This window comes from Psammomys obesus, unplaced genomic scaffold, assembly GCF_907164565.1.
Source record: "Psammomys obesus unplaced genomic scaffold, mPsaObe1.curated_primary_1811, whole genome shotgun sequence".
Lineage (NCBI taxonomy): Eukaryota > Metazoa > Chordata > Mammalia > Rodentia > Muridae > Psammomys > Psammomys obesus.
Window position 1 is genome coordinate 4,196,344 of NW_026588368.1, and position 25,268 is coordinate 4,221,611.

At 46.2% G+C, this 25,268-nt stretch overlaps 1 protein-coding gene across 1 annotated transcript in view; it reads left to right on the forward strand.

Annotated features, from left to right (window-relative positions):
- Positions 1–25,268, forward strand: part of Cacna2d4 (calcium voltage-gated channel auxiliary subunit alpha2delta 4) — a 100,504-nt gene that overhangs the window by 12,273 nt on the left and 62,963 nt on the right. The window contains exons 7-16 of the mRNA XM_055604234.1: positions 15,060–15,120; positions 15,662–15,812; positions 17,455–17,529; positions 17,821–17,910; positions 18,002–18,115; positions 18,547–18,625; positions 20,576–20,709; positions 22,638–22,715; positions 23,376–23,456; positions 23,756–23,830. Coding sequence (XP_055460209.1) covers positions 15,060–15,120; positions 15,662–15,812; positions 17,455–17,529; positions 17,821–17,910; positions 18,002–18,115; positions 18,547–18,625; positions 20,576–20,709; positions 22,638–22,715; positions 23,376–23,456; positions 23,756–23,830 — 938 coding nt within the window. The remainder of the gene's footprint in view (positions 1–15,059; positions 15,121–15,661; positions 15,813–17,454; positions 17,530–17,820; positions 17,911–18,001; positions 18,116–18,546; positions 18,626–20,575; positions 20,710–22,637; positions 22,716–23,375; positions 23,457–23,755; positions 23,831–25,268) is intronic.

A 25,268-nucleotide genomic window follows, 5' to 3' on the forward strand; every position in this document is an offset into this window, starting at 1 on the left:
GCCTGCCAGCAGTGAATAAAGGTTCCCCTTTTCCCAATATTTGCTTTAGACCTGTTGATAACAGCCACTCTGGCTAGGGTAAGCAGGTATCCCAAAGCACTCTTATTTTGCATTTTCTTGATGAGGAGGGATGTTCAATGCTTCAAAAAAATCATTACTGGCAACTTGTGTTTCTTCTTTTGAGAACAGTGTTCATTTCATTCATCCAGCTGATTGGCAACTTTAGGGGGGTTTGGTGTTGAATACTTGAAGTTCTTCGTAAATTCCTAATATCAGCCCCACTCTCGCCCAAAAAGATAGCTGGTAGATCTTCTACCATTCTTTGGGCTGTTTGTTTGGCCCATGTCTGTTGACAGATTCTTTTACTGTGCAGAAACTTTTTAACTTCCTGTGGTCCATACCACCTGTCAATACTTGGGGCTTGTTCTTCTGCTGTTGCAGGTTTTTTTTTTTAAAGACAGTTCTTGCCTAACCTATGTCTTGAAGAGTATTCCCTTTAGCAGTTTCAGCATTTCAGATTTAAGACTGTTGATGCATTTCCAACTGATTTTTTTGTACAAAGTGAAAGATACATATTTACTTTCATTATTCTCCTGGTAGGTGTCCAGTTTCATCAGCACCATTTGTTGAACAGGCTCTTTTTCAAATTGCAAATTTTGGCCTCCTTTGTCAGCATATTTTCAGGTCCTCTGTTTTTTTTCTCACTGGTCTGCCCGTCTGTTTTTACATCAGTACCAAGCTGTCTGTATCACTAGAGCATCGTAGACTCTGCATAAGCCTGTAGGGTAAGTTGAGGTCAGGTATTGTGATGCCTCCTGCTGTGTTCTTACTCAGTATTACTTTGGGTATCTGTGGTCTTTTGTGGTTCCATATGAATTCTTGGATCCGTAAAATATAACATCAAAATTTTGATGTATTTTATATTAAATCTATAGATTCATTTTAGTAGTATAGCCATTTTCACAATATTAGTCCAGCCAATGCAAGAACGTCAACTTTTTTCAACTTATGCACATCTGTCTGTGAGACCTGGGATTTGAAAACCTTAAAGAATGGGACGGTCCACAGGCTAATGCTGTAAGCAATCTTGCTTTTGTTTCAGTGTTCTTTTATGCATTAATGTAATAAAGAAAGCAGTGATCCAAGGAAGGTTATTTAAGTTCAGAAAATATGTAAATAAATGCCAGTAAGCACATGCTAAATATTAACAGAACAGCCCTTTCCCAGAACTTTCCCAGGACAAATCAACTTAAACACAATTGCCTGGCATGTATTGTAGGTTATATCTAGGAAAGTACAAAAAAGCAAGGCAGACGGCCATATCCAGACTCAGGGTACACTCACCAGATTGGGTTCTATAGCTATATTCTGACATCCAACAAGGATAAGCATGTTTTATAAATTGAGGAATGTTTAACACAGGAGGCACAAAATCACATCCAGGGAACAAAATACACCTGAGGTAGAAGGCCCTCTGCCTTTTTCCCTGGAGCCTCTCTTACAGTTCCCCAAGGCATTGTTCACCACACGAGGATGAACAATATTTTTGTCATCTAGCATCTATTTATATTTCCCTTTTCAATGTCTTAATGTTTTTGTAGTAGAGGTCTTTCACTTATTTGATTAGGTTTATTTTTAGACACTTAATTTTTTTGAGCCATTATGAATGAAATATTCTAATTTCTTCTCTGAGAAGTCACTGTTGAGGAAGGTTTTGTTTTGTTTTTTAATATTGATTTTTTTCCCCTGAAACTTTGATGTAAATGTTTCTTAGATCTAGAGTTTTCTAGTAGATTCTATAGTCTAAAATTCTATAGTAAAAAATCATGTCTGCAAATCAGGACAATTTGGTTCCTTTCTTTCCTATTATGCCTTTCTCTTGTCTAATTGCTGTTGATGATACCTAAAGCCCTATGTGGAATAGCAGAGTGGAGAGTGGGCATCCTTGTCTCGTTCCTGATTTTAGAGGAAGTGCTTTCAGTTTGTCTCTGTTTAGTATAACGCTGGCAGAGGTTTGTTTTAAATCATCTTTATTATTTGGAAGCATGCTCCATTTATTCCCAGTGTCTCCAGGACTTTTATTATGAAGGCGTGTTGAGCTTTGTCAAATGCCTTTGTGGCATCAATTGAGATGATTTTGTGGTTTCTGTCCTTCAGTTTGTTTGTATGGTGCATGACACTTACTGATTTACATGTGCTAAACCAACCTCGCCTCTCTGGAATGAGGCTCACTTGCTCATGATGTATGATCCTCTTAACGTGTTCCTGAATTTGTTTTGCAAGGATTTTGTTAAGAATTTTTGAGCTGGCATGCCTTTAATCCCAGCATTTGGGGGCAGAGGAAGGAAACTCACAGAAGGACCTCTGTGAGTTCAAGCCCAGCCTGGTCTACACAGAGAGGTCCAGGACAGCCAGGACTACATTGAGAGACCCTATCGCAAAAAAAAAAAAAAAAAAAAAAAAACCAAAAACAAGATTTCTTGCGCCTATGATCATGAGAAAAATTAGTCTACAATTATCTTTCCTTCTTCCTTTTTTGCCTTTACCTGGTTTGGGTACCAACATAACCCTGGATTTGTAGAATGAGTTTGGTGGCTGACCTTTTCTTCTTGCTTTGTGGGATGAAGTAAGAAGAGTTAGTGGTAAGCCTTCCTTGAACAGCTGACAGAATCAGCAGTGAATCCATCCAGTCCAGGCCTTTTCTTGCAGTTTTTATCTCATTGCTTGTAATGAAGATCCTCAAGTTATTTGTATATTCTGGTTTTAATTTTGAGAGGTCACTTGTCTTTAGAAACTGCTTTAACAGTCTTTAGAAACTGTTTTAATTTTGGGAGTGTAAGTTATTGAAGTGTTCTCTAATCATGTTCTGGCTTTTATTGGAGTCTGTTGTAACAACTTTTCCTCTCTAATTTTGTTGATCTGGGTCTTCTTCCTCTTTCTTTTTTGTCAGGTTGGCTAATGATTTGTCAATCAGAGTAACATTTTCAGAGAACAAACTCTTGGCTTGGTTGATTTATGCGTTAGTGATTACTTTATTAATTTCATCTCTAATATTTGTTACTGTTTAGAATTGGCTTACTGTTGTTTTTCTTTCAGAAGTCTTGAGATGCATCATTGGATTATTTGAGACCTCAGGGCTGAGGTGTATGTGAGTGTGTGTGTGTGGGGGGGGGCTGTACTTGTTCAGGTCTTGTTTAGGCAGCCATATTGTTGAAATATCATAGGTGAATACCCCTGTCATTGCTAGAAGGCACAATCTGAGAGCAAACCCTCTGCCCCCTCATCTACAATATTCCTTGAGTCTTAGGTGCAATAGCTCTATTGTGGGTGTATGTGTGCCTCAGGGCTGGGTGGTCCATGATCAGTTGTTCTCTTATTTAGAACAATTGTTGTTTTCTACAATGGCCTCTCTGTTTCAAAGAGAAGCTTCTTTAATTAAGAATGAGAGCTGCACTTATCTGTGGGCATAAGAATAAAGGTTTAGGATGCAACCATGCTGGTTTAATGAAGTGATGGTAGAAAGTTTGCCTCAGAGCCCCGTTACCTCACTAGCCCCAGGAAGCTAAATAGGTTTCCAGAACCAGACATGATTTCCTCCTGTTGAGAGGATCTTAAGTCCAATTAGACAGGTGTTGGTTACCACCAAGACATGAATGCCATTATCACACCCTCGGGGATATCTTACCATACTGGTCATTATTATGGATGGTGGGTGTCACAGCTAGGTAGGGCTCTTGAGATCTAGCACAGAACCTTCTGGCATTTTAAAAACAAAGCCAGCTCAGATCTTCTGAGTCCTCTCTAAGAGTATGCTGTCGTCAGCAGTAAGGACTAATGGAAAGTAACCAAGGGCACTAGCCGACATAGTTTTAAGAGTCTTACGGAACTACTGAGCAGCAAATCAAAAGGGAGTTTCACATGTGTGGTACTGGAGTCTTTGTCATGACTCATAAGGAAAGCATTGTCAACCCAAGTGGCATAATGTGTGTGTGTGTCATTTAGACATACATGTATGTATAAATATACATAAAGTTTTGTGCTACATGTAATTTTAGATGACTTACTATGAGTCCTTATGGATTTTCAAACATCCTTAGAGTTCTTTTCTCTTCTTTCCTCCCTCTTCTTCTGTACTGACCTCTCTCCTCCTCCCCAATTAAAGTCCCTTTTTATGTTTTTCCCATTTCCCTCTTCATAACACCTATATCTGCTGACTCCCTCTATAGTGCCCCTGCCATGGTCCCTTTTTATTTTCTTAGTTTCTGCAGTTACTCCAGATTGTATAGTCACATCTACACATTCAGAGCTAGCAACCACACATGAAAGAGAGAGAGAATGTGCAACATTTTCTGTCTGGTCTGGCTTCCCTCACTCTGGATAGTTTCTGGTTCTTCCCCTCCATTTACCTACAAATTTCATTATTTTATTTTTATTTACAGCTGAATAGTATTCCAATGTGAGAATAGACCACATTTTCATTATCCATTCATCATGGGAAAATGTACCACTTTTTCATTATCCATTCATCAGTTGATGGACATCTGGTTTGTTTCTATTTCCTGGCTACTATGAACAGAACACCAAAGAGCACAAACATCTGCATAGTGAGATACAGAGGGTTGTTTTTTTTTTGTTTGTTTGTTTGTTTGTTTGTTTTTGTTTGTTTGTTTGTTTTTAGGTATATGCCAAAGAGTAGCATAGCTGGATCAGGTACTACAACTGTTTCTAGCTTTTTAAGGAATGTCCACCATGATTTTTATAGTGGTTGCTCCCGTTTGCATTCCCACTGGCAGTGAATAACTCTTCCTCTTCCTCCACATCCATGCTAGCATTTGTCATTATTTTTGTTGTTGCTGTTATTTTAATCTTAGCCTTTCTTATTGGGGTAAATTGAAATCTCAAAGTAGCTTTAGTTCACCTTTCCCAGATAGCTAAGGATGGAGAACATTTTAAAAAAAATGTCTCTCAGCCACGTGTACTAGCCCCCTGTCAGATGTACAGCTGGTAAATATTTTTCACACTCTGTAGTCTGCCTTTTCACAAGAATGATAGCATGCTTTACTTTCTAGTTTTATGAGGTCCCAGTTATTAACTGATGGTCTTAATGCCTGTGCTGTCGGGCTCCCATTCGGAAAGTCCTTCTCTGTGCCTACAACTTCAGGGTGTTTCACACTTTGGAATGGAATACATGCAGTGTGTCAGGTCTTTGGTTGAGGCTTTTATGCATCTGGAGTTGATTTTTGTGCAGAGTGTTTTCCAGTGTGGACTGTTGGCCTCTGTCAAAATTCAGATGGCTGTAGGAGTGAGGGCTCACACGTGGGTCCCCACTGATCAAAGCGTCTGTCTGTGTTTATGCCCGTGCCATGCTGTTCTTTATTGCTGGAGCTCTGTACTGTGACTTGGAATCCGGGGTTAAGCTAATGTATGTTTCCCTTCCTACACGCAAGACTTCCTTTAGTGTATCGTGTAAGGCAGAACTAGTAGCAACTAACTCCCTCCACCACCATTTATTTATCAGAGGATTGTCCTAATTCCGTGCCCACTTTCAACCTTTTAGTATTAATGTGTAACTGTGGTGCCGTAATGTTTCTATACTGGTACACCTTTAATAAATCAGTCCATTGACTTCTGGCCTCCTAAATTCTGATGAGAAACCTCCTGATTATCTTATTGACAAATCCCTTCTTCCCTGATGCTTTTAAAATTGTCTCCTTGTCTCTGATTCATAGAATTGGCCCTTTATGTTGATCTTACTTTAAAGTTGAGGGGGAGGTTTATATTTTCATACATCATCAATGTTATACTTGGGCAATTATATTTATATACTTCGTGAAATCTGGGACACTCGGGGACATTATTTTTTCAAATAGTCTGTCTTTCTCTTGGTCTCACTCTTCTCTTTCTGGGACTCCTCCAAGGAACTGGTGGTCAGCCCAGCGCTGTCCCGTGGAGCCCTTAGATCTCTGCACTCTTTGCTAAACTTTGTACTTCCTTCCTTCACACTCAATAATCTCTATTGTCCTGTCTTAGCTTTCACTGACTGAGTTTTCCATCTGCCAGAATCTACCTTTGAAACTTTGTAGTCAGTTTTTTTGTTTTTTTGTTTTTCCTTTTAGTTAGGGTATTTGCAACTCCAAATTTTCTTTTTTATTTCTTTTTTAACTTCTTTTTTTTTTTTTTTTTTTTCTTTTTTGCTGGTATTTCATTTTGTTCATATGTTGTTGCTCGACTTTCCTCAGACCTTTCTTTGTTCCTTTGCATGTCTTGAAGACTGTTGCAAAGACTTTGTCAATATATCTGTCATCTGGGGTTTGTCTTAGATAGTTTCTATAAACTCTTCACCCCACCCTTGAATGGGCCATACTTTCCTGTTCCTTTGTCTGCCTGGTGTTTTGTTTTTGTTTTAATTGAAAAGCAGGCATTAAAATCCAATACTGTAGTAATCCAGGAAATCAGATTCCATTCTCGATGGTTTGCTATTGTTTGGTCTTTTTATTGCTCTAGGCTAACTCTGAACTGAAGATCAGTCTGAAGTATAGATTTCAGGTCTCAGCTCCTTCTGATCACATGCATGGTCACCTTACAATTTTCTCTCTCTTTTCTCTCTCTATTCACTTTACATCCCTCTCAAAGCCCCTCCCCTCCTTCCCCCTGGTCCCGCCCTCCCTCCCTCCTCTCCCATTCTCCTCAGAAAACAAGATCACACACACACACACACACACACACACACACACACACACACACACACATACACACACACCAGTTCATCAAGTCTCATCAGGACCGAGCTTATCCTCCTCCCCTGAGGTCTGGTAGGGCAGTCCCGCCAGGATGGAGTGACCCAAAAGCAGGCAACAGAGTCCATGTCAGAGTCAGCCCCCACCACTCCTCTTACTAGGGGACCCACATGAACCCCGAGCTGTCCATTGTTTATGTCTATGTAGGGGGCCTAGGTTCAGATACATGGACGTTGGTTGTTGCATCAGTTTCTACAAGCCCATCTGGGCCCTGGTTAGTTGGCTCTGTTGGTCTTCTTGTGGAGCTCTTGTCACCTCCCTGCTTCCTGACAACTCCACTCTTCCACAAGACTCTCTACACATAGCCCACTGTGTGGCTGTGAGTCTCAAATGTTTAGATCCAATGCTGGGTGGAGCCTCCCAGAGGATAGCTATGCTGGACTCCTGTCTGTGAACATAGCACAGGAGACAACTTCCTGAACAGAACACCAATATCTCAGGCTCTAAGATGAACAATTAATAAATTGGACCTCTTGAAACGGAAAAGCTTCTGTAAAGTGTAGGACACCCATCAAATTAAGCGAAAGGGGGGGTCTACAGAGAGGGAAAAGATCTTCACCGATCCTATATCCAACAAAGAGATAATGTCCAAAATATACAAAGAATTCAAGAAATTAAACACCGACAAACCAAATACTCCAATTGAAAAATGGGGTACAGAGCTATTGTACCCCAAACGGGGTACAGAGCTTATGGCTCCAAAAATAGCAAAGTGAGTCAATGGAAGGGATATACCTGGTCTTTAAATTTCCTAGAAGTAACTTGGGCTAGGAGAAAGGACTCATACCAACGTGGAATGTGCAACAGAGATGGCCAGGGGTCTTCATGCGTGCACCACGATAACCGGATTCAGCAACCAGAGCAGGATCCTGTTTTTGGAACACAGGGTCTTTGGGGCCAAACTCAATTCCTGTAAGCTATGTGTTAACTCTCTAAGAATACCGGCACAGCTGCCTGCCACAGGGCTGACGGGGGAAGTGGGCTCCTACTATGCAAAAAGCTGGAACTGATAGACACTAACTGCAATTTACCGTCAAAGAACTCTCCCCCAAGTGGAAAGCCTTTAATAGACTCAAAAGTTCCAAAATAGTGATATCAGACATACTCAAACCGTGCAATTATTGTCTAGGTGGGCAGGCTCCCAGTGCCTCCTACTCTGCCATCTTATCTTCCAGAATGTTTTCTCTGCTTCCCTTGTTTTAAATTGTAGAAACCCGGCTTAGTATACTCACTCTTAGAACTTGCTTTTTCATTTAGTTGGCTGCCACCAGGATTGGCCTGGGTTTTTGCATCTTCAATATCACCGTCTCTCCATCCTCTTTATCACCTATGGGCTGCTTCGCACTCTTGTCTTTCACTTTTAGGGTCAGTATTGCTATATCTATCTATCTATCGATCGATCTATCTATCTACCTATCTATCTCTCCTGTGTGTGTGTGTCTGTGTGCATGGGTGTGCAGGCACACGTGACGAAGAGGATCTCCAGCATGTTAAGCCCGAGTTCCGCCACTGAACTCTGTCCTCACCCTGTGAGTGTTCTTATACATGTCACTTGAGGCATATTGCAGGAATTTCCCTTGAGGCTGTACCTGGGAATAAATTTTCTAAGTCTTAAGATATTTAGGTATTCAACTTCGGAAAACATATTATTTTCCAAAATGATGGTATCATCTATATTCTTTTAAAGTAATGAATGAGATATCCTGCTGGTTCACACTCTGAGTATTGTTAAACCTTAAAATTCTCTGTTAGTCTAGGATGGTATTTCACTGTGGTCTGACATCACAGTTTCCTGATCATGCAGTAAGAACAGCACCGCTCCAATCATCATTAGCAGTGTGCATTCCCTCCCTGTGAAAGGCAGATGGCATTTTGCCCACTTAACTCTTGGATTTTCTAATGTCGACCCCTACTTGCATTCGTATGGTCTTAGTGTTTCTGTTGCTTTTTTGAAACACCATGACCAAAAAGCGAGTTGGGGAGGAGAGGGTTTATTCTGCTTACACTTCCACATCACTGTTCACCACCAAAGGAAGTCAGAACAGGAACTCAAACAGGGCAGGAACCTGGAGGCAGGGGCTGATGCAGAGGCCATGGAGGGGTAGTGCTTGCTGGCTTGCTCAGCCTGCTTTCTTATAGAACCCAGGACCGCCACCCCAGGGATGGCGCCTCTCACAATGAGCTGAGCCCTTCCCTGTTGATCACTAATTGAGAAAATGCCTTACAGCTGGATCTCATGGAGGCATTTTTTTTTTCAGCTGTAGGTCCTTCCTCTCTGATGACTCACTGTGAGTTTTGACACAAAATCAGCCAATGCATCTATTAATAACCTGACTTGATTTTAGCAAATCCCTTCATGCATTGCTACATTGGACTCATTAATATTTTGCTTAAGAATTTTGTATTTATACTTTTGTGGTGGTTTGAATAGGAAGCCCCCCCCCCATAGACTTATGTGTCTGAATGGCACTTGAAGTTGGACTGAATGTGTCTCTGCATTGTGGTATGCCTACAAGCCTATGGGGGCCAGGGAATGTGGTGGTGTGAATAGGAATGGTCTCCATAGACTCGTGTTTGAATGCTTGGCCCATAAGGATTAACACTATTAGGCCCAGAGGCAGAGGCAGGCATATCTCTGTGAGTTCAAGGCCAACCCAGTCTACGCAGTGAATTCTAGGCCAAGCAGGGATACACAGTGAGACCCTATACTAAAAAGAGAAAGACGGAAAATGAAAAAATGTATATCAGTGTCATGTTAAACAAATTGAAATTGTAAGCTTGAGTTTCTACAAACATGATTGAGTAAATGTACTTGTATACTTGAGCATATTTTGGATATATGCCTAGAAGTAGTATAGCTGGGTCTTGAGGTAGTACTAGTCCTATTCTTCTAAGAAAGCACCAGATTGATTTCCAAAGTGGTTGCACAAGTTTACATTCCCACCAGCAATGGAGGAGGGTTCCCCTTTCTCCACATCCTCTCCAGCATGTGTTGTCACTTGAGTTTCTGATCTTAGCCATTCTGATGCGTATAAGATGGAATCTCAGAGTAGTTTTGATTTGCATTTCCCTGATGACTAAGGACGCTGAATATTTCTTTGTTTTTCTGCCATCCGATATTCCTCTATTGAGAATTCTCTGTTTAACAATAGTTCTATATGTTTTTTTTTAAATGACTAATCATGCTTTCAAAAGAATAATCATTCTAGTCTTATTCAAATACTTCCAGAAACCACAAAAAGAGAAGACACTTCCCAAACTAGTCTATGAAGCTAATAAAAATTTGAAAAATCTAGTAAGGACCGTACAATAAGTGATTTTTTTTTTTTTTTTTTTTGCAAGATGGAAAGGCTGATAGACACACAGGAGAGAGAAAATGAGAATGAATCCCAGTCTGTGGTCCAGGTTGGTCCCAAGGTCTCTATGTAGCTAAAAATGAGTTTGGATTTTTTTAAGCTATCCTTTTATTACATTTGTGTATTCACTTGGCTGGCACACTCATAGCATAGTACCAGTGCAGAGGTCAGAAGGCAACCACAGGACTCACTTTTCTCCTCCACTCAATGGGCCCCCAGGGATTAAACTTGGACCATCAGCCTTGGCATCATGCACCTCTATCCCATAAGCCAGCTCGCCAGCCTGGCCTTGGGCTCTGGATCCTCCTATCTCCACCTCCTTAGTGCTAGAATTACAGGCATGCTCCATGATGCCTGCTCTATGTGGTGCTGGGAATAGAACCAGGGCTCTGAGCATCCTAGACAAGCACTCCGCCAACCCTGCTACCTCCCCAGCTGGATTTTCCTGATTTCTCCAGTGACGTTCTAGTTATGTGAGGTGTATTTTTAATTTCCAAACACACAGAAATTTCAAATTATTTTTTTTCATTATAATTTCTTAACGCTGGCTGGAGAGACAGCTCAGTGGGTAAGATGTACATTATCCATGAAGAGAAGTTCCCGGCACTGGTGTCAGGGTGGCTCACAAAGGCCTGTGATTCCAGCTTCAGGGGTATCCTGAACCTTTGGCCTCCTTGGAAACTGGTAATCCTGTGCATAGAATTCACACACGGACCCCCCCACATATACCTAAGTAAAAACAACACAGTAAATTTCTAGCTCAGTTGCTCTGTGGTCTGTGTGGTAATAACTGAAGTTAGTTGAAATGAATTTTGATGGCCTGGTACATCTCGAGCTGTTGAGCGTCCTGTGTGTGCTTGAGAAGGATACATGAGATCATTCTGTCAAAAGCAGACCTATGTCTTTGGCTCTGTCGTATTGAGTGTTTTGCTTCCGTTTTCTATGTCTCCGTTGCTTTATATGCTTATTGTCTGACTTTCATTATTCCCCTGACACTTCATTTTAAATTTCTCTCTTAGATGTCATAGAATGGCACCCACATGATATATTTTCCATCCCTTTGTTTTTAGCCCTTTAAAGTCATTTTACCTTAACCATGCCTCTTAAAAATACTTTATAGCTCTCACATTTTTACCCAAATGGACAATCTTTTGTTCTCCCTGACAAGTTAATGGTATTTGCATTTTTTGTGCTTCTTGATCTGTGTGATCTTATTTTAAGTTTCTTACTAGTCCCAATGTTTTTACGTTTTCTTTTTCTTTTTCAACTGCTACCCCTTTAGATAAATCTCCCTTATCCGTTATCCTCCCCCCCCCCCCCCGTGTAGCCATTTGAAAATCAGCTCCCCACCTGTTCCAATCCTTCTGGCAATTACTCTACAATCTCATCAGGCATTTTCAACACAACAGAACATTACAAATTCGTATTATTCTCTTCCTCCCAAAGGAATTCCTTCCAAGAAAGGACTTCAGAACTTCCATGCTCCTGACCCCTTCCTTGTCCTCCTAACCCCTCCCCTGTCCTGATTTCACTCTGCCATCCCATCAACTAACATTTCAAAGTTTTCGTCCCCACAGACGGTCACTGGGACTTGACTTAAAAACTGCTGCTTCTGTTCACCATCCCTTTGTGCATCCGGGGCTGTTTCTTCTGGGTTACTTTCCCCCTTGCAGAGGCGAGCTCTCCGAAGAGTCCTCTGTAATGATAAATGGCCTCCAAGTGCGTCTCCCTGCAGATGAATCCTCTTGCCCTCACTCTCCAGTGATGCCAGTGATGCTTCTAACAAAGAGCATCCCCACAGCTAGAGCCCTGTCCTCTCAGCATCCTAAGACTGCGTTTTTCTCTTCTGGCTCCCACTGATGCTGAGGAAGTCTGCTGTCCATTTAGCTGCTGTTCCTTTTCCAGGTGCTTTTTGAGATGTGACTGTTTTCCCTAGGACGTTCTGCAGCTTCATGCATATTCATGAGGACATCTTTTTTGACGGATTGAAATACATTGTGCCTTCTAGATATGTAAGTTGGGTTATCTATTCTAGAAAATTTGTCAGCATCTCTTTTTTGGGGGGGGAAGAAGGGTATATTGTGTTTGCAAGTATGTGTTGTATATGCATGTGTGTGTTGTGTGTGCCGTGTGTGCATGTGTGTGTGCAAACATGCAACGGTCATGTGTGTGGCGGATAGAGGTTGGCATCAGGTGTGTTTCTCAATGTGCTAGGTCTCATTAGGAAGACATGGTTTCTCACTGTACCTGGAACCTACTTATTTGTCTGGACCACCTGGCCAGCAAGTTCCCAGGGTCCTCCTGTCTCTGCTTACACCAGCGCTGGGATTACAGGCACAGGAAAGTACAACAGAGCTTTTACATGGGAGAGGGTGCTGGATACCCACACTCATGCTCTCAGGCACGTGAGGCAGGTACTTTACTGATATGGTCATCTCTCCAATACCCCTCCCCCAACATCTCTTTACTCATTCTCTTCCTCACAGCTCTCCCTTTTTTCCTTTCTGCACCTCCAGCGGGGTATTTGCTAGATCTTCTCATTCTAGAATCAACAAAACTCTGCACAGATCTTCCAAATGTTGAATTTTCTCTTTCCCTGTTTCATTTTCTTACTAGGATATGTCTTATCACCTGAACTTTTTTCATTTTTAAAAGTCCCGTAATTTTAAAACCATTTCTTCTTTCTTTCTTCTTCTCCTTTTTCTTTTTCTTCTCCTCCTCCTTCCCCTTCCTCTACCTCTTCCTTCTCCTCCTCCTCCTCCTCCTCCCCTTCTTCTTCACAGGATGCTCACTATGCAGACCTGACTGGCTAGCCCCCAACTCATAGAGATCCTCCTGCCTCATCATCTGAGTGCTAGGATTAAAGGTGTGCTCTGCAATGGCCAGCTTGCTTCATTTTCTTTCTTTCTTTCTTTCTTTCTTTCTTTCTTTCTTTCTTTCTTTCTTCCTTCCTTCCTTCCTTCCTTTCCTTCTTTCTTTCTTTCTTTCTTTCTTTCAGATAGGGTCTCTCTATTATATACCTCTTGTTATCCTGGAACTTGTTATTTAGACCAGGTTGGCCTGGAACTCACAGATCCACATGCCTCTGCCTCCCGAGGGCTGGAATTAAAAGCAAGTGCCATCATGCCTCCATGTTTCTTCATTCTCGATCTTCTCTCACTGGATGTCCTGTGTGGCTCCTCAGACACACTGTGTTCATCAGTCTCTCCTCGCTGTGACAGAATACCTGAAATAAGCAGCTTTATTTCAGTTCACGCTGTCAGAAGTTTTAGTCCATGGTCACCTGGCCCTGTCACTTTGGATAATACAGGACATCATGGTAGAACAGGCAATAAAGCAAAAGTACTCACCTTATGGTGTCAGGGAAAGCAAGAGGAAAAAAGGGGGCAGGGTCCCAATACCCACTTCAAGGTATACACCAATGACCTAACTTCCTCCCACTAGAGAACCACTTCAAGATTCCCCTCAGGACACCATGGGCTGGCGACAGGCCTTCAGTAGACAAGCACTTGGGAACATTTCAGACCCAGATGATGTCACATGCCCAGCCTGTGTTTTGGGTTTGGTGGCTACACCATCTGTAACTCTCAGGAAGATGCATCCGATGGCCTTGATTTCACTGCCTCTCACACTTGCTTCTCGTAGCTTTGCTATCTTCATGTATGAGCTTCACGTGTGAGCCAGTGGTGCTCATATGTTCTCTAAGGAAATCCTGTTGGCATGAAACCATAAGGGAAGAAGGGATAGAGGGCTGAAGAAGGAGAATGGTTGAGAGGGAGGGAGGGAACTTTCATTCCTGTTTTGACTTGAACGTAAGGCATTCAGGACTGTCAATGCCCTCTTCTAAGGTTTTGATTCAGGCCGAGAAGATATGCTCAGCTACTCCTCAGCGCTGTTCTGAGACCAACTTTCCCATGACCCCACTACCATCAGTCTGAGATCACTTCCCACAAACTGGCTGCTGTCAGTGGGGTCTTGGGAGGGCTTCCCTCTTCTGGTCACCTGTAGCCTAAGCCAACGCCATGCCACACACATCCCATCAAGCCTGCCCTTTGCTCCTGCCCTGCTTCCTTCCTTCAATACCTTGGCTTCTGGCAGTCCCGTTCCCGCCTCCCTCACCCTGAGGACTCCATTCACACTTGGTGATCTCCGGGAACGGCCCTGAAGCCTCGGCCTCTTTTCATCCCACCTGCCTTCAAGCCAGAAGTCCCTCAGAGGCAGCTAGACTGCTGGGTTCACCGCAGTGCTTTGTCTAGCCCTAGCACCGCAGATCACAGTCCCGTCTGTCCTTTTCCCTCATTTTGAACCCATTATTCCTGATTATGAAGGTCTTTTTGTGTGTGTGTGTGCATTTATCACAATTAATGTTTTGATGCAAAGACAAAATCCACCCCCTAGCTCTGCTAGGGTTCAAGCGAGGTCTCTCATGCCCTTCTTTTCATCCAGGAGACAGCTGTTCAACACCTACTCTGCTTGGTGCCTGAGTTCCTGACATCAAATTACTTAGTACCATTTTTTTTTCTCAGCCCAGGAGGGACCATACATGCTAATGAGCCACCTGGCTGGGGTGAGAGCAGGTCACAGCACTGGCTCTCACGGCTATGCCAATGGCCAGATGGCCCTCTCACAGCTCTTTTTCCACCATCTGATATGAGGCTTAGCCTCACAAAATGAGCCCCGGGCACATGCAGGGGTCCTTACTCTGGGGTTCTTACAGTTTTGATAGCGGCCTCCATCCTTGCCAGCTGCCTTAGTTTTCAGGGTGTCGTGTAGTGTCCTCACCATTGTTCTCAATATTGGAAGCTGAACCTTCCCTGGGGCTCCTGGAAATTCTGGGAGCCAGAAATAGCCAAGGCCTCCAGGCAGCTCACTGAGCTGGTGAGAAGTGCAGCCTTTATTTCCCCAGGGATAAAGTGGACACCTGATGAAAATGGAGTCATTGCCTTTGACTGCAGAAACCGTGGCTGGTAAGCATTCCCAGGGAAGAGGTACTGTGCCCCGGCACTTAGCTTTCATCCCTTAGGCTTCACCCGGCTTTCCTGCTCCCTCCCCTACCCAGAGGCTTAGGGAGGAACATCTCTTCATCCAACCCGGGAATGGGAAGATTTGCTGGCTACACTTCTCGCCTCGCTCCCCACTGTCTCCAACCCAGACCTCCTTCTAATACCCAAGGCTGTCTCCAGATCAGCCCGCCTCCAGCCCTGCTCTTGCCAAACCCTTGACCTGGTAGGTCAGCCTCACGTTTGAGCCCCCTTCTTTCCTGCTGCCAGGCCCTCGGGGGCCCTGGCTGTCCTCTGCCAAAAAATGAGAGGTCTTACTTCCAATCTCCCTATGCCAGTAGCCTCGGTGGCCAAAGGTTACAGCACACAATGAAACCTGAGGACAATGGGGCACTGCCTAAGCTTGGGGAAACCCATGGGCCAGACCAAATTAATGAGCTGGAGGCTCCCAGCCAGGTGGCATTACCAGCCTTGGCCTGCTTCCCATTTATGTTTCCCTCTGCTAAAGGTACATACAAGCTGCCACTTCTCCCAAGGACATAGTGATTCTGGTGGACGTGAGCGGCAGCATGAAGGGCCTGAGGATGGCTATTGCCAAGCACACCATCACTACCATTTTGGACACCCTGGGGGAGAATGACTTCGTGAATATCATTGCGGTAATGGCGGCCTCATGTTCTGCAATTGCTCTTTGCTCTCACCTGCTCTGGGAGAAAAAAAAAAAAATTTTTTCCTGTACCGTAAGGGCCAGTGTTTCCAAGCTCAGGTGCTTCCCATCACAGAAGGACACCTTCCTCCACACTGGGAACTCCTGAACCAGGACCCATAGTCTGTCTTGGGGTGGCTTTATGAGGACCCTTAAAGTATCGGAAATAATATGTGAATGTGCACATCTCTCTTGGAGACCACATTCTTCATCACTTTCTCAGTGTCTGGGCTCTGATACAGACCACCAGCCCTTGCAGTGCTCCCGTACCCTCCATGGGCTCCTGGCAGCATCGCTGCTGGCAGCCCCCCTCCCCCCATTCACAGAAGGTCAAGGTCTTTGCCCCTTGATGTATTATGACTCCAGTTCTCTGGCTTTCCTTGTCCCATAAGCCCAGGTGCACAGACAGGAAGCGGGTGCTTAAAGAAAGGGGGAGAGTGCTTTACAGTATATCAAAATAGGGGACCGCTTCAGCTCCATGGAAGCAGCACTGGTAATCACAGCAGGGCGTCATTTTGAAGGCCACTTGATCGAGAATTCCTTGTCAGTCTGTATAGTCGCTGCCGTCCTAGGCTGTTAGTGGAATTTGTGTAGCATGTAGACAGGCTTAGGCAAAGGGGTCTTGCTTCAGAATGATCCTGCTGGAGACCCAGGTCCTGAATTGCTACCCAAGTGATGCCCATGGAACCACTCCTAGTCATCACCCTCCCCGGGTTGACTTCCACCCCCATCTCGGAGCCTGTACAGACAAGATGGCCACAGAAACAGGTTCCAAACTCTACCAGGGAGTGGGGGAGTACTGTCCCTCAGAGCCTGCAGCTCTCTGTCCCATGGTCTGCCTTGCTTCCTCAGAGATACTCCCAGGAAGAACGTTCACTCCCAGCATTCCCAGTGTACCCCACAGCTCTTCCACAATGTAGCTACCTAGTCCTCTCTCTCCCCCTCTTACTTAAGCAGAAAGTAGATTAGGGACCCTAAAAAAAAAAAAAATCTGTATTCTTAATCTCCCTGGTAGTAGTATTCTTACTACCAGGGAGATTAAGAAAAGGGGTAGTAATAATTCATGTTTCTCCCTGTGGCTAGCTGAATAAATTGCCCATATGTATGCAGGGCAAAGAGCAAGAGCACATTTGTAACTAGCTGTAATATAGGCTTGGTGCAAGCCTGTACTATCAGGATTCCAGACACTGAGCCAAGATCCATGAGTTAAATTCCAGGCCAGCCTGGGCTCCATAATGAGGCCTTCTGCCAAACAAACAACAACAAACAGTAGTTTGGAATTCCCTGTGCAGGCTGGGGATGGATCTATGCCAGGGAGGCTCTGGGATTAATGGAAGGTGCCATGGCTGGTCTGAGTGCACAAAGGAATCCCCTCAGAGTGGCAGGTTCTCAGCACACCCTAGAACGTGCACCTCGCATCAGAACCAGAACTAGGGGAGCGGTTTTAGAGTCAAGAGTCTCTGCTTGCTCTGTTCAGACACCCTAAGACTGTACTGCGCAGTTCCCCGGGTGAGACACCCGTGTTTTCTCTCTCTCTCTCTCTCTCTCTCTCTCTCTCTCTCTCTCTCTCTCTTCTTCTTTACTGTGGCCTGCAGTACAATGAGTACGTGCACTACATCGAGCCCTGCTTCAAAGGCATCCTGGTCCAGGCAGACCGAGACAACCGAGAGGTGAGTGTCCACCACAGCCAAAGCTGGGTTGGAAAGTATCTGTGAAGACTGCTAACCAGAGTTCTGCCCACCACGTGGCCCCTGGGAAGAGCAAAGCAAGTCAGTGGTTACCCTGGACCATGCTCTGGTTAGCCTCAGCCTTGGCACTTCTAGGAGGAGACATAGATTGGTAGCAAGCTATCCACACTTAGTTCATCTTTGGGCATTTGAGAAATGCGGACTCGAGTGAATGTGGTTGGCTGCACTGTGGAGGCTAAGCCTCTGAGCCTCATCTCGAATTTACCCTGACAGCATTTCAAGCAGTTGGTGGATGAACTGATGGTCAAAGGCGTGGGCGTTGTGAGTCAAGCCCTGATCGAGGCTTTCGAGATCCTGAAGCAGGTACCTGCTGCTGGCGAGGCCTGGGAGGGTGGAGGGAGAGGGATTACAGGTCATGTGGCCCGTAGTGACAGACTCACCCATGATTCCTCAGTTCCAAGAGTCCAGACAAGGAAGTCTCTGCAACCAGGCCATCATGCTTATCTCTGATGGAGCCGTGGAAGACTATGAGCCCGTGTTTGAGACATATAACTGGCCAGACCGCAAGGTGACTCCTGCTGGAAGTCGGGGCAGGGGGGAAGGGGGAGGAGGACCTCTCCTGATGCCAGGGGAGAGTTCTAAATCATGGCAATCTTGCGTGCAGTACAGCCCCAAGTTCAAAGTTCTTTCCCATTAGACCCATTCACCAGTTCAGGTATGTTCTTATTGGGTGTCCCAAAGCTGCAGCAACCTGGGCCCAGAGGAGGAATGCAAGAGGCTGTGGGGCAAAGGAGCAGGATGGTTTTGACACATAAGAACTGCTCCATGCTTACCAGGACCCTGGCAGTTCATGTCCTTGTCAGGGCCTCCCAACTTTCTCTAACCCAAGGGGGTCCAACCAGAGAGCGCAAAACAGAGACAGGCACGGCCCTAGCTCTAAGCCCTTCATCCATGACCCCGATGCTGCCTGCAGCTGCTGAGCCCATCTCTTGTGGACAGGTCCGAGTTTTCACTTACCTTATCGGAAGGGAAGTGACGTTCGCTGACCGCATGAAGTGGATTGCCTGCAACAACAAAGGTAAGGGAATTTAGCTGAGCACCCAGCAGTCCGGTGGGGCAGCAATACCTCGGGCAGGCTTCCTCAAGGAGCAGCACGGTATGCAAAAGTCCATCCCCCACCGTTTGGAGAAAGTGAGGATGGACTTCTCTAAAGCTGGAGGAGAAAGCCATCCGAAATGCAAACGAGAGGCCGCTGACCCAGGGTGTACACAAGGGTGCTGTCTCCTCAAATAAAGCCTTGTGCAAATACACAACACGGAAGGGACCTATGTTTTCAATGTCAGCTCTCTTATGCCCCACATGCCTTCAGTCCTCCTGTGGCAAATTAAAGCCCTGACCCTGTTCGAAGACAAGAGCGAAAGGTCACCTTTCTTCTTCTCCTTCTTCTTCTTCTTCTTCTTCTTCTTCTTCTTCTTCTTCTTCTTCTTCCTCTTCCTCTTCCTCTTCCTCTTCCTCTTCCTCTTCCTCTTCTTGTGCACACATTGGTGAAATGCACACAGGGGTGTGTGTACATGTTCCTCAGGAGGGGCCATCCATCTTCGTGTTTTGAAACAGGATTTCCCCTACCGCCTGAGCTAGACTGGATAGCTGGAGAGCCTCGGGGATCTACGCACTCCAGCCTCTTGGCACTGGGATTTCAGGGGCAAGCCGCCACACCCAGCTATTTAAATATGTGTTCTGGGGATGACACTGAGATGATATTTATTTATGTATTTATTTACTTATTTATTTATTTATTTATTTATTTATTTATTTATTCTTTGTGTGTGTGCATATGTGCATGCCTGTCTGTGCACAGACCCGAACACATGCATGCAGAGGTCAGAAAACAACCTGCAGAAGTCGCTTCTCTCCTGCAGATTCCAGGGATTGAACCTACTGGGTTGTCAGACTTCTTGGCAAGTGCCCCTACCCACTGAGCCATCTTACCAACCCGATTTAGAAGTTTTATGAGAAAAGCTGTTGTTAGGTAGCCCCAGACAACCTCAAGTCATGGTGATCCTCCTGCCTCAGCCTCCTGGAATTGCATGTACAGGTTACCACACCCAGCAGGTCAGCACTTCCTCTGAGATAAGTGTGTGTGTGTGTGTGTGTGTACCAACAGTTCTCTTCTACCTGGGATCAGAACCCAAGTCCTGGGCTTGGGTTGCGATTCTGTTGATTTGACAAAAATTTCCTGAGCATATACTTTGTACCTGGCGTTGTTTGAGGGATGTGACTCAAGGGTAATAGGACAAATGGCTCAGCCTTGGTCCTGATGTAGCCAGCACGTAGACCTTGGTTGCAGTGTGATGTAAGTGTGTCATCATGGCACTGAGGCGTGGGCTGGCCAGGGTTCAGAGGAACAATGGCAAAGATACTTTCCCCAGTGGGGAAAGGCCTTGCACATTGAGGGAAGAGCACGCTCTAGGAGTCTGTGGCAGAAGGCACGGTAGAGAGGAGAGCTGCCCCATTTTGCTGGCATGTGGAGTGAATATCTTAGGGAAGTGATGGGCCATGAGATTAGAAGGTGCTAAACCATTCACAGTCTCACCAGCCAGGTGCCCTTTCCAGAACCACCGCAGCTACCCTGAAAAGAACGAAACAGACTGCTCCATAGCCTGAGCAGAGGTGGTGATGGAGGAAACCTAGGAGCTATAGATGCAGGAGGACAAGGGCCACCACCTTGTTGGGGTCCCCAAACAGATTCTCAGAGAACATAACATGTGGGAGACTCAGTGGGCACCACTGCCACAACCGAGGCCCCCACTAGGGTTTGGGGGGGGCATGAGCAGTGAGAAGATTCCTCCAAGATCTTCCCAATGGAGTAGGGAAGGCCTTCGACTTGTACTAGGGAACAAGGCATTTCCTCCAGCAAAGAGGGAGGCCCAGCTAGGAGCACCCAGAAGCTGGCAGTGAGTAGGGCCCTGTGCAGGGACCAAGTGGACCTCCTTTGTATTCCACCATTACACCACCTTCTTCTCTCCAGGCTACTACACACAAATCTCCACACTGGCTGATACCCAGGAGAACGTGATGGAGTACCTGCATGTGCTCAGCCGTCCCATGGTCATCAACCACGACCACGACATCATCTGGACAGAGGCGTACATGGACAGCAGGGTGAGCCTGGTGACGGCCCCAGAAGGGCAGGGAGGTCCCGAGTTAATGGAAGGCGCAATGCTGGTGCAGAGAGGCCAATGTTGTGCCCCCGTGGGAGGAATCATGAAGGGTGATGACAGCCCTCCATACCCTTCTTCTCTTTGAGGCCCTCAGCCCACCCCCAGCACCACTTTGTGCCCAGTTGCCACAGAGGCCTAGATCCTTCCCAATAGATACCCCACCCCTGTGTTCCTTTCTACTCTGCATTACCCAACTTATTGTCCCTTCCCACTTATCACGGAAGAAAATATTCACACGGGTGAATATTTTATGATGGCCATTCCGTGCTTCCTGCATTTCACGGGCCGGAAGAAGCAATGTCTTACACCGAAGGATAAATATCAAAGATAGGAGGTCACTGGAGATGTTTTGGGTGAGAGAGACCTACCTGCCTCTTCCCAAATCACATCCTGTATGCAGCCACCTACCTGCCTCGGAGACAATATACAGATTGTCAGGATTTAGACCTGACAGCACCGGCTTAGAGAAGACAAAAGTGGAGGAGCATAGAGGTTTAGCCATGAGCATCTTAGCTGGTCACAGGGACCCAGGTCCTTCCTGCAACCACTTCTAACCCCAGGCTTAGCTCCATCCTCCTATTTCTAGGGGCTAGTGGTAGGCGGTCATGCTTTGCCCCTTGAAGGAGACCCCTCAGGGTCCTCCTGGCCCACACACATACTTATCTCTTACTGACCTCCATCCCAAGCTGACCTCCCAACCCAAGCGGCATAGGTAGCTGAGAAGACACACTTTTCAGCTTTTTCTTCTTCTGTTCTCTGTGTCTGAGGACAAAGGCATACTTACTCTAGCGTGTAAACCATCTTGCCGTGCTGGGCACAAGAGCTTCAGGAATCCATTCTAAAATTCCTTCATAGTAAGAGGAGCACTTGACTGGCTGGTGTGGGCTCTTCCCTGAGGCCTTGCCCCCGAGATCCCATTTGTCCCCCGCTGACAGCTACTCTCTGAGCTGAGGAAAGAGCCTTCTCCATCTGGTCAGGTTCCCCTCTATTGTCCAGGTGATCACTGGTCACAGGCCATCTCACCCTGGCTGGAGAAAATGAGAGAGAGGGAACAAAGGAAGGCAAGAAAAGAGAGGCTACGCCCTGCTTTGGTATCATCATGGAGCTGTGGGTCTACAAACCAGGCTTGGCCACTGTTCCCCTGAAGACACCCCCCTGGCTTGTAGACCCACAGCTCACAGAGGCCTTTGGGTGACCGGAGCTACAGGCAGCTTGCACAGCATGCTTGCTTCCACTTGGTACAGTTATCATCTTCGTTATAGTTCAGGGCACACGTGCAGGCTGCTACTGAGGCAGCAGAGTAGTCCCTTCCACGGGGACTGGACATGATTCTAGTTCTGGTTCTGCCTTGAGGGTGGAGAAAGCTAGGTGTCTGCCCTGTGTGTGAGAGGGGTGATCTGAGGCAGATGATGCCCCAGACTCCCCGACCTCAGCCGTGACTCCTAATCCATGTCTGTATGTCTGAGTGGCTCTGCAGAAACGTCTTTCCTTCTGTTCACTAGCCTGGGCGCCATGGGGTGCAACAATCCTGGGTCCCGATCAGAGGCTTCTGGAAAAGCTGTGCTATGCTGTTCTGTACAGGCACAAGACAGCCTGTTTGCTGGGCCTGGGCTCATCCCGGGTCTGGCTGGCTCAAACAGTTTGGCTCACACACTGCTTTTGCTTTTGACGTGGACCTTGCCTGCCTCTCCTCCCAGCTCTCCCAGCACTCCCCTCACGCTCCTGCTAGCCCTGAGAAGACACGACCTCATCCTTCATCCCCTACCAGTGGAGAGAGTGCTAAGAGTGTGGGTTCCCGTGCTGCTCTGAGCAACAAGCCAGCAGACTCCTGAGCCCACTCCTCTGATCTCTACCCCCTCCTCCCAGCAGCTCTTCACCTCAGAGGCACAAAGCCCAATGCTCCTCACCACGGTGGCCATGCCAGTCTTCAGCAAAAAGAACGAAACAGTGAGTGGCTTCTCCCGTGCTATAACATGGAGGTCAGAGCTCAGGCCACTGAGCCTCACAGCCAACTGCAAGGGTTGAATGCAGATTCCCAAGCCCAGCCCCGGGCCAGCCATGGAAGAACCTCCTGGGCAACTATGGAGCTGAGAGTCCATGTTTTCCTGAAGCTCCTGTAGCCAGCTCTGTTCTTAAGACAGATGGCTATGGCGTCTTCTGCTAGCCTTCCAGATTAACCACACTTAACCAGCCGAAGTGGGTAGACTCTGGCTTGTACATGAAGGCCCCTAGTGAGGGGATTTCTAGAACTTTCCATAGTCTGTTTGGTCAGAAAATGCTTCCTATGGAAGCACTTGTGCTACAGAGGCTATATAAGTTATGACCCTTATATTTCATCCTCTGGTGTGAATATTTAATATTTCACTTAGCTTTGTATTTCGTTTAAATGTTACCACTTAAATATTAATGCAGGACATTAATCTTCCTAACAGCCATGCTTGCCCCTGGGGCCTCATCTGACAGAGTCTGTATTGTTATTTGGGGGAACTGGGCCTACTGTCTAACTGCAAAGGAAGAGGAGTAAGCCCTTCCTCTTCCAGGCTCTGGGAGGCCTAGAGTCTATTCTGGGAAGCCCGGTTTCCCTGACCCTGGCATTTTTCCTTCCAGCGATCCCACGGCATTCTCCTGGGTGTCGTGGGCTCTGATGTGGCCCTGAGAGAGCTCATGAAACTGGCACCCCGCTATAAGGTGAGCCTGAGTGGGACCCCTGGGGGGCGCTGCCTGAGCCACGGCTTTCCATCATTGTGACAAAGTATCTGAGAAAATCAGCCTGAAGGGAGGAGAGATTTACCTGGGGTCACGGTGTCCGTGGCTTCAGTCCATGATTGCTTGACCAGAGGCCAGTAGGTGGAAGAGTGACACTAGCTTGCCATGATCCCTATTTAAAAGCCACTGCTGGGAACTCCTGCTTTCAAGCTCCCTCGCCCCCTTCCTCTACTCCCTAGCCCTCCGACATGTCTAATGCCCTCAACCCTTGGCTTTGGCAGCTTGGGGTGCATGGATATGCCTTTTTGAACACTAACAATGGCTACATCCTCTCTCATCCTGACCTCAGGCCTTTGGTAAGTACAGATCTCTGCCTTGAGATTCTAACAATAGGAGATTTGAGGACAGTTTCTCTCTCTCTTACACACACACACACACAAGTGGTTAAAATCCCATGGATAATACAAGACAAGAGTCAACGTCGTTGAACCTGTTTTCAAATTGTTTATTATCTAGCAGGATATATGTGGCAAAAAGTACACAAAATGATCATGGCCACACCGGAGGGTAGCTAATGCAGGCTGGGGTTGTGAGAGTGAAGTCCCCGTATGACAGCCCACCTTCCATTGCTGCAATAAGACATCTGAGATCACCATCTTATAAAGAAAGGGCTATTTCGCTCCACAGCTGGTTGAGCATAGTGCTCTATGCTATGGTGGGGTGCACGCAGCACAGCATGATGGGAACGTGTGACAAGGTGAACCTGTTGACCCCAGGCAGTAAAATGAAAAAGAAACTCCAGCTCTATAACCCTCTTCAAGGACATTAAACGTCTCACAAGGCTTCATCTCCAGACAGTCCACCACTTTCCAACAGTGCCATGCTGGAGGCGTGCCTTCTCCATAGAGGCTAAGAGCCAAACCATGAAGGAGAGATGGCTCGGCAGTTAGGAGCGCCTGAGTTCAGTTCCCAGAACCCTCTTCAACCAGCTCATAACCCCCTTTAGTTCCAAGTCCCAGAGAACCTGATGCCTCTGGCCTCCATGGACACCTTTGTCCACATCCACATACCTACACACAGCACACACGCATACACCTGATTCAAAGTAAAATCAATCTTCTTAAAGCCTAATAACTGTAGACCTTTATCACAAACCCCCACTGTCCCGGTGACTCCACCCCTCCTTACAACCTGACAGATGGATCAGCAGAGCCCCAGAGGCCAGTGAAGGGAATGTGAACCATGAGTTCACAACAAAAATAGCAAGGCCTTGTCACAAGGGCAGCGAACGGCCCCCTGAGCTTGCATGAGCAGCATCGCCCGGGACCCCCGTCCCCTTCTGGCTCTGTCCGGGAGCTGCGGGTATGAGTTTCATATGAGTTCTTCTGAGCACCTGGTGTCTGAAAACCCTACCTCCAGGGCACCAGCACTGCCCACAGTGACAATGGACACACTGCTGGCGTGATGGCTGGAGGGATAAGGGGAGCTAAAGTCCCCTTATCTGGGGGTATCTTTACCCTACTTCCCTTCCGTCTTCTAAGGAACCCCAGGAGAGGCTTGAGTGGCAGGAGACTTTGTGAGGAGGCTTCTCTGCCCCAGGAGTCATTTGGGCAAACAAGCTGAACCAAATCTCATGCCAGTTAGCTCAAGTGGGTACAGAATATCTCCTAAGTCATTCTACTGAGCCACCTAAGGCAAATGCTAGGGCTCAGAGTGAAAACACATTGGTCTGTCCCCTCTGTCTTCCCCATTCAGATTCAGCAGGGTATGTATCTGAACCCATAATGGACAGTC